Source organism: Pygoscelis adeliae, unplaced genomic scaffold (assembly GCF_000699105.1).
Source record: "Pygoscelis adeliae isolate BGI_AS28 unplaced genomic scaffold, ASM69910v1 Scaffold392, whole genome shotgun sequence".
In the NCBI taxonomy this organism is placed as follows: Eukaryota; Metazoa; Chordata; class Aves; order Sphenisciformes; family Spheniscidae; genus Pygoscelis; species Pygoscelis adeliae.
In genome coordinates, this window is record NW_008824293.1 from 1,664,694 (window position 1) to 1,674,213 (window position 9,520).

At 38.4% G+C, this 9,520-nt stretch overlaps 1 protein-coding gene across 1 annotated transcript in view; it reads left to right on the plus strand.

The window, feature by feature from the left end:
- The first annotated feature begins 807 nt into the window (after positions 1–807).
- The window catches only part of KIAA0753 (KIAA0753 ortholog), an 18,345-nt gene continuing 9,632 nt past the window's right edge, over positions 808–9,520 (plus strand). The window contains 7 exon segments of the mRNA XM_009318834.1: positions 808–906; positions 2,274–2,886; positions 3,907–4,013; positions 4,311–4,373; positions 5,303–5,518; positions 6,679–6,889; positions 8,145–8,371. Coding sequence (XP_009317109.1) covers positions 817–906; positions 2,274–2,886; positions 3,907–4,013; positions 4,311–4,373; positions 5,303–5,518; positions 6,679–6,889; positions 8,145–8,371 — 1,527 coding nt within the window. The 5' untranslated portion in view covers positions 808–816.

Here is a 9,520-nt window from a genome sequence, read left to right on the forward strand (position 1 = left end):
ACTTGCGGGCGGCTGGAGAGAGGTCGCACCGCAGGGGAGTCCCCCTCGCGAGAGGCGCGTCGTGACCAAAACCTGCAGGCAGGCACGGCCAAACAGGCGTCCGGACTCCTGAGTTGTGTGAGACCTGAAGAGAGGTACATGCGGCTGAGCTAAGGAGCAGAGACAGAACCTGTAATTCAGTCGCGATAGAAAGTTTTAACAGCGTTATGCGTTGGATCCTGCTCATTTTTTAATTCTCGGAGGCAGATGAAGGAGATGTAAGTCTCAGGCTGTCTCCACGCGTTCCTTTTATTTTAAATCCTTCTCTGTGAAGAGGTTTAGGTATGGGTATGCCCTTGATCTGTTTTCCTTTGACACTAACGTGTTTTGTATAGACCCGGCTGCCTGGAGCATTGCCTTATGCTATCTTGCTAGTCTGTTTTCTTTTCTTCTCGTTGCAGTATACTGTTTCCCTTTTAGGTAAGTAATAGCTATAAAAGTTCTGCAGTAGTCTTCTTATGGTTCATAGTGTGAGCCTCATAGTCTGTAGTGGTGCTCCTCAGCTCTCCATGGGGGTGTGTAAGAGAAGGATATAAATTGTAAATTTTGCCTTAAAATGGCGGGATTGTACTCTCCATTTTGTGTGCTGCCTATACAAGTACACATGATACATTTTGCATTTCTACATGCCTCCTCAGGTTGGTTCTCTATCTGTTATTCACATCAGACTTGGGATTGCTTTTGAGAGGCAGAAATAATGTATGATTCTTCTCATGTTCATAGTTGTAATTGTAAGCAAAGGATAAATAACTGGATTTTCAGCATCAAGCCGATGTGATGGGACCAAGCAAGCCAACCATGTCTGATGCTACATTTGCATTCACTACGCAGCTGTACAGGAATGAAGCAAAGGCTTTACAAACACAGGTATTATTTGACTTCTGCAGCGATGCTGAATTGGTTTTCATTTGTGATTGTTATAAAAAGATGATTATGACCCACTTCCTGAGAATAGCCCACTAGTGAGTGTGAAATCTTCATACTTGCTTTCATGATGCTGTTATACATAATCTTGACCCTGTCCTTTTGTAAGGGTATGGATCAGAAACTACATCTGTAAATGTTATTTACCTGTTTGTTGTGGTTTAATCCCAGTAGACAACTAAGCACACAGCCGCTCACTCACTCTCCCCCAGTGGGATGGGGAAGAGAATTGGAAGAGTAAAAGTGTGAAAACTCATGGGTTGAGATAAAGGCAGCTTACTAGGTAAAGTGAAAGCTGCACGTACTAGCAAAGCGAAATAAGAAATTCATTCACTACATCCCATCGGCAGGCAGGTGTTTAGCCATTTCCGCAGCTTCATCACATGTAAAGGTTCCTTGGGAAAACAAATGCCGTAACTCCAAACATCCCGCCTTTCCTCCTTCTTCCCCCAGCTTTATATGCTGGGCATGACGCCATACGGTGCAGAATATCCCTTTGGTCAGCTGGGGTCAGCTGTCCCAGCCGTGTCCCCTCCCAACTTCTTGTGCCCCCCCAGCCTGCTCACTGGTGGGGTGGGGTGAGGAGCAGAAAAGGCCTTGACTCTGTGTGAGCGCTGCACAGCAGTAATGAAAACATCCCTCTGTTATCAGCACTGTTTTCAGCACAAATCCAGAAACATAGCCCCGTACTAGCTACTATGAAGAAAATTAACTCTATCCTAGCCAAAACCAGCACAGTATCTTAAGCTCTTGCTTTACTACACGGAAACAGAACCTAGAAACTTTCTTCTGGTACCATGTTTCAGCTTTCCATTTCTCCTTCATCATGCATCTCCTTCTTCATTTCTCCTTCTGTTACCTTTGTAAATTTAGTAATGCCTTACTAAATCAGTATGCTATAATCATACCCATTTATATTACTAATGTTAATTGTTGTTATAACTCATTAATTTCATTGTCAGAACTCTTAAAAAAAAATCTTTATAAGGGCATTCATTGTCCATTGCCCAGTCACTTTGGAGCGGATTTTTGAATGTGTGTACCCTCCCTGAGGTGCCCACCCTAAGTTGCAGATAAGTGCCTAATGTTATTTACAAGATGATCTAAATGCTTAATTCAAAATAATTTTAAATACTGGCATTTGTCTGAGTGGACGGAATGCCTTGCATGCATTGAAGAAGTACCATCATGACAGAACGCATCCTAATATGAAAGAAGATCCATCTTCCTTACTGTTATACACTAGAAGTACATCACCTGTGTAAAGTGTTCTGTGTAACATCAACTTTTTTTTTTACCCTTTGGAACAGCTCCAGTTTAATAGAAATGTCCCTGCAGTTCCAGAGAACTTGGCTCTCAGATTCTCTAACCCCCGTCCAATTATAATAGAAAAACTGAAGGCATCCAATGATCAGAGAAATCTAGCTGGAAGTGAGGACCCCAGCATAAGAAGCTCTGTCATGTTTTCAGTGATATCTGAAGAGAGACTAAAATTGGCTATTCAGCTAGCCAAAAGGGACATAAAACGAAGACATCTTGAAGAGCACGTGAAACAGCAAGTGTTTGGAGATGCTGTCAATAAACCATTGTTAGCCCAGAAGTCACAACAGCAGAAGACTGAAGTATTTGAAAGTCCAGAAAATAAAAATGCAGTGAAGTCTCAAACTCACTTGAAATATCAGCAGAAACTTGGTCAACCTTCCAAAGTGGAGACTACCATCTCTGGCGCTAAAGTTTATCTCTACACACCAAATGAGAGAAAACTAATACCAGCTGTTTTGGACTCTCCACCCACCCATGACACAGGACCGGACCCCAAGCCAAATGTAAACAAAAAAGAAGATAAAAATATGCAGGAAGTCCGACGGCTGCAAAAGGAATTGAGGAGCTACATCCACAAAATTGAAGAACTGACTAAAAAAGGTGTAAGACTGAACAATAATTATGTTATATAAATGTACAGTAGTTGGTTGATTTGTTTTTCTGGTTTTTGGCTTAGATTAGAACCCGTATTTAGCTCTGGATTTTTGAGAACCATCTACTTTTTTCAGAAGTAGATAAAAGCTAGAATGGCTAGCCAGTTTAAGCAATAGCAGGGTTTAATATCTTTGAGTGTTTGTGGTAAGTTCCAATCCAACCTGCAACGATAGTAAATTAGCGGTAGGCTATTTAATAACGTGGGTGAAAAAATATTGGTGTCTGTAGGCCTATTGATTCAGACTGCAAAAAACAGTATCATAATTAACCACATTCTTATCGGTGATGAGAAAGGGGCAACAGTTAGTAAAATTTCATTTCACGAGTCTGACTCACCTAATTTATGGCTGTGCAGTAGCATGATTAATGTGCTTTCTGACACTGTTGTGGGCTAACCCTGGTCAGCAGCAAAGCGCCACACACTTGTGCTTCTTTTCCCCCTGGTGGGACGGGGGAGAGAATAGAAAGATTAAAAGCAGGAAAACTTACGGATTGAGATAAGGATAGTTTAGGAAGGGAAGGAAAGAGGAAGAAGAAAGAAAAAAAAACAAGTGATGTAAAGGCAATCACGCGCTACTTCCCACAAGTAGACCCAATGCTCAGCCAATCTGTGAGCAAAGGCTACCTTCCCTCAAAAAAACTCCATTTTTTTTTTTATTGCTGGGCACGGCATGGAATATCCCTTTGATCGGTTGGGGTTAGCTGTCCTGGCTGTGTCCCCTCCCAGCTTCTTTCACACCCCCAGCCTCTGCACTGGCAGGGCGTAGTTGAGCGTAGTTGAAAAAAGAGAAAGCCTTAGTGCTTTGCAGTGCTTTGCTGCTCAAGGGAGCCCTGCAAAATGTGATACATTGTGTATTGGTTCTGCATGAAAGAGGGTTATTGCTAAATTATGTTTGTTATCATGGCTTAATAGGGATTTTCACAAGTTAAATGAAGACATAAGACTTTACATTTCATGCTTTTTAGGGGGAGAGAGAGAAATTTTAGATCCTGATAAAGAGCAACAAGTTTGCACTAGGAGACAGAAACAAGCTGCACGGTCAGCTCGGATGCTGTATGTGCTCCAGCAACAGGTAGGAATCAGTGTTTTAAATTGAGATGTAGAGTAGCTAGTTTATTGTGATGAATTCGACAGAAATTAACTGAAACAAGAGAAATTCAATTGGGTTATCTCTGAACTTCCATGGCATTCTAGTTTAGATCTGGATGGTGTGACTAATTTCTCTCATGACTGGACAGAGAGATGAGCATCACTGTTGGAAAAATTGGACTTTCACTCAAACGTTACAGTGAAGATTAATTGTTCATTTATAGACATGGAGCTAATTCTGACTGACTTTCCCCTCTCCCCCTCCTTTCTTGATAAACAGGTAAAAGAAATTCAGGATGATTTAGAGAAACTGAGTCCTCATAAAATCAAACATACTAAAAAGGTAAGATGTAATTATCCTTCAGGCTGTGAGTAACTTATTGACAGAAAGTTTTCTAGCTAATTGAGTTTCATTGTCTAGGGTACACCTAGGCCCTCTTCAGAAGGGAGATTTTCTTTGTTTCTTGCACCTTTCATCTCATTCTCACAGAAGTATGTCTCACTTGGTCTGATACTGCCTTTGCTGCTTCCCTCTTCTCCTCAGTTCTTATCTGTCTACAGTAAACTGGAGAGGAAGGCTGTTGGTCTTCTGCTTTTATGTGGCTTCCAATTCCTTCTTCATTCCACTTCCTTTTCTGAATAACAGTATGTTCTACTCTTGACTACTTTTTTTTAACTTCCTGTTGATGTCACTCAGTCTTATCAGCCTCCTTTCTGATTTTTTTCTCTGCCCAGCATCTTTCAGAAAGATAGTACTGAGATCATGCCTACTGTTTGGCCAATATTGTCCTGTTGTTCTCTTGTGCTTTTCCATCACTTGTATTTTCTTCTGTAACAAAAACTGGAGGATGGAGAATGTTCTATGTTTGTGCAATTGTTGCACATTAGAGTCAAGCCCGTGACTACAGTACTCTGTTGGTGTAGGTAGTAGAAATATCAGAATATGTCATAACCAGGCTATTTTACCTGAAGCTAGCATGATACTTGATATGAGTACTGTTGTGTAGTACTTTAGTAGATTGCTCAAATGCTGTTTTGTTTTGTTTTGTTTTGTTTTGTTTTGTTTTGTTTTGTTTTGTTTTGTTTTGTTTTGTTTTGTTTTGTTTTGTTTTGTTTTGTTTTGTTTTGTTTTGTCTCACAAATGGCCTCATATCCATCAGAATTATCCCAAGCCTCAGTGTTTCTCTGTGAAATTTTGGCAACAATTCTTTGAATAGTATCAGTATTCATAGAAACTATAGCTATTAAAGCATTTATTTTTCATTTTTCCAGTCTCGAGCAGTATCCAGATTGGCAGCAGCGCACAGAGGAGCTGTACGAGCCTTGCAGGCATTTGCCAATCAGTTTACAGATCAAACAGAGCAGCAGATTCCTACCCACTACAAGGAACTGGGCAGTCTCATTCGACAACTGTCCCTCTGTTCTGCCAAACTAGAAGTGGATTCTTCCATTTCTGACGTTATCATAGATATTTTGCTGCAAGTTGAGGTAGGAAAAAACAAAATGTTTTTGCTAAGGCAGAAAAGACCTAGTGAAATATGACACTACAAACTATATTGTGTGTTCATGAAATGGCAGAATATCTTACTGTTGGGTTGATTTTTTTAAAGGCCAATTTTCTAATGTATAAATATGTTTCTAAAGTTCCTAAATAATGGTGGTGTAAAACAGAGTTGCATCTTAAACACGGAAGCTACCTGCTGCTTTTCTTGTTGATGCTGTTCCTGTCTTTACTGGCTCTCCTGGTAGAATGAGGACTGGTAGTGATAGTGGTTAACAAAGCACCAGTTTCTGGTTCGTTTGCCATTTTCAGGACTGAAAGAATTGCATTTTATACATTGGTGTAAGTTACGTGTTTATTGTTTTGCAATGCATGCTTTAGTCATCAGAATTAGTGATAAGCATCTGACCTCACACATGGTGGTGGGTGCAGAATTGTCCAGGCAGAAGATAAAGTTGTAGCTACAAGAGTTACTTAAGCTCTATGCCCTTCAAATGACTTTTGTTAGTGATATCTGGTGTCTTAAAACATGTTGTTAGTATAACAGGAAAGTTCTGATTCACATTTCCTGCTGCAGTTCCTGCCTACAAGATTTTTTTTTTAACTAAGAACCTATGTAACCCGAACTATTATGAAACCAGTATTTAATCAATTTAAATAAAAGGAACTGATACGATAGCCATAAGATATTTTATTTTCCTTAAAATATTGTTATTACTGTAAGAGCTGTGTTTTTATTTTTACTGTTCTGAACTGCTTATGAGAACAGCAACAGTGCTAACTGCCTGGGAACAGGAAAGGAGGTAGAATTGTTTAAGTTTGGACTTAGCACTGGAAGAAGTGTCTGTCTGTCTTACCACAGTCATGTGGGCATTCTTTGTCTGTAGCCTTTGTGTCCATTTCTTTTTGAACATGCTGTAAGCAGATAATTTGCTGGAGTCAATTGTAAATATAAAAATGCAAGGCTTTTCTGTAAGATAATAATATGAAGAAGCTTCTGCATGAACAAGCTATCAGGAATAATCACTACCACAAAAACAAAACCACACCAAAAAAGTTCCAACTACATAGAATCTCTTGAATTTGCTTCTCATTATTACATCAGGTTTACTGAGAGTGTAATTAAAATCCTAAATATTTGGTGCAGGATCTGGATTCACTGCTGGAAAAGAAACAAACACCAAAAAAAGTGAAGAAATGTATTTCAGCATCTCAGGGCAAATCTCCAAGGAACACAGAGACATTTCCAGCCAGAAAGCAGCTTACATCTCCAAAAGGAGAAAACAAATCTCTCAGCTTAAAGGGACAGCACAGACAAGAACCTAGAAAACCTCCAGCTGCCAGGAGTCTCTTGACTGGTTTGTATTTTGAATTACTAAATACATTTTTATCAGTTAACTTACCATCTGCAGTTCGGTTTTATAGTATGTTATGTATTGTTGGTCAAAAGTGTGTAACAGCCCATATGTCGTTATCAGATTCACATAGCCTTGTTATGCATTTTTTTTCAGCTGTTTCCCTGAGGTGATAGACCTGCAGGGTCTCTTTGTAACTATATTATCATCATCATCATGTTCTTCCTATTTTTGTCCATTTCTTTTACTGTGGGCTACACTTGGATTGTTTTTCTGCAGTGTACACCTAAATGGCAGTTTACAAGTTGACATTAATGGAGCATACAGAATATTTCCAAATATCTACCTAGAAAATACTGTATAAATATATTATTTTGGAATGCAAAGTCTCTGACTGTTAGCAAATCTCCCAACAAAGCTATTGTTGTTTAACAGTTTACAGTGAAAACATTTACTGAAGCCTTGGCTCAGAATTTCCTTGGTTTGTGCAGTTTCTCTAGTTTTGAGGGGGGTGGCAGTGTTTTATTCTTGCCAGTTCATCAATGTTACTGTCTTCTGCACAATAATCACAGTTTCAGTACCTAGAGACACGTTAACTTATAGTTAAGCTGAAGACTTTGTTTTTTTTCACTACTAGTTCACCATGCAACCTTTGGGAATTGGTTTACTTTATTGTTCTTCATATATGAAAGGAAATGGGCTTTATTCTTTCACCTGAAGTATTTTGACACCTCATGAAAGCCATTATAGCTTATTACATTATTATATAACCTATATTAATTTTTTTGTTCTTTGGTGTGTCTTTCTCATACCTCATACTGGCTTTTACTAGAATAGTAAGTATTCCTTTCTACCCCTAAGTAAGGGTGAGAAGAATTCTATGAGATGAATTCATCTTTGGCAGTCCAGAGAGGCAGTATATTGACAAGCATCAAATGGTTTCCACGTGTCTTGCTGCCTGAAAAAAGAATGTTTTGTTATCACTGCCTAGACTTCATATGGCAATTACTACCAAAAGGCTTTCCCATGGTTTTCATATATATGTGTATTTTCAAATATCTATATACGTATAAATATGTATATGCACACAAACCCCAAAATCTCCTGTTCATTGAAACAGTGTAAGAAAGACAACTTATTTAATACATGACAGGAAATACAAGGGGTTGGTATAACAGAAGTATCAAATGTAGAAATAAAGATGATTCTTGCCCCTTTCAACTTACAGTTGAAAGTTTATTTATTATTTTTGACACAGATAAACATTGACATGTTGCAAATATTTCAGCAGTTCAGAAGGCAAACAGTTGCGCTCATATATTGCACAATAAATTCCAAGAAAATGACCCACGTACTCCAGAGAGAACTGCCACTTTGCAAGGAAACATAGACGCATTGGTGAGAGCTAGAGCTGTAAAAAAAGATCCCATCCTTGAAAGTGGCCCTTTGAAGAAGAAAGGTGTGTTATTACCCGCAAAATCACAGGTATGGAAGTGATAAAAGAATTTATGCTTTCTTCTATTTCTCCTCTGGGATTTGTTATATAATGTAAGATGCTGTCATGCTTTGCACTGATCCTCAGTGCAATCCTCACAATTTTTTTATTCTGAGCTAGGAGGCATAGGGGGATAAAGTATGTCATCCGCCTACGTTATTTCTAGTGGTTATGACTATTTTATCAAATGTTTTTTGAAAGTAGTGTTATTGTTCCTTGGAAACTCACTATACAACTAGAAACAATGAATAACAGGATTAGCAAGGAAAGCTTTCACCGAAACTAGTTTCATGTTTGAAATTAGCATGGTTATTTTTCAGCTTGAAATTAAAGCTGAAATATTTTCCTCTTATTGGTCATCCTCTGTCATGAAAAACGCACTCAGCAGTAATGTTGTGCTAATGCTACTGTTAGTAGGAGTTAGGCAGATTTACTTCATTGATTACAGAAATTGTAAAACTTCACAGTACAAATTCTGGTTTCTGGTAAGTCCTTCTTGCAATCAGCAAGAGGCTTCTGTAATGCAAACAAATAAGTTCTTTAAAGAATATTTCAAAATGCTAAATTTGGCATATAGTTGGGGTTTTTTATTAAATGCTCTTTTTTTTCCTTCCTCAGAGTATCACCATCAGCTTGAAAAATCATATCTGATACAGTAACATATATGTATGCATATGTAACTTTTACTGCTTCCCATATCTATCTATCTATCAGTGAGGACTGTGAGCAGGAAGGTTAAGCATTTAAATAATTCATACTGAGGGGACTAGTCGAAGTGTCCTTGTAGCGAATACAAATATGGCAATATTATAGTTTCATGGCTGAATAAAATGTTACCGTGGAAACCTTCTATTTGGATTTATTAAGAGTTAACAGAGTCTAATTCTGAAAATTTCAAAAGAAGTTTTTCCCCATGAAGAGCAACATTGGAAAAATTGGAACTGTTTGCAAAACTAATAGTTGCAGGATTAAGCATATGTTCTGTTCAGGCACAGTTGTACTTCCCTTTAAATCAGTTGTAAAACCTCCACACATCAACTGTGCAACAAACCCAGCAGGCATGACTTCAAGACAAATTCTGAAGCAGAATGCAAAATACTTTAAAAATCCAACAACTGGAATATGTTTTTAATGTGATT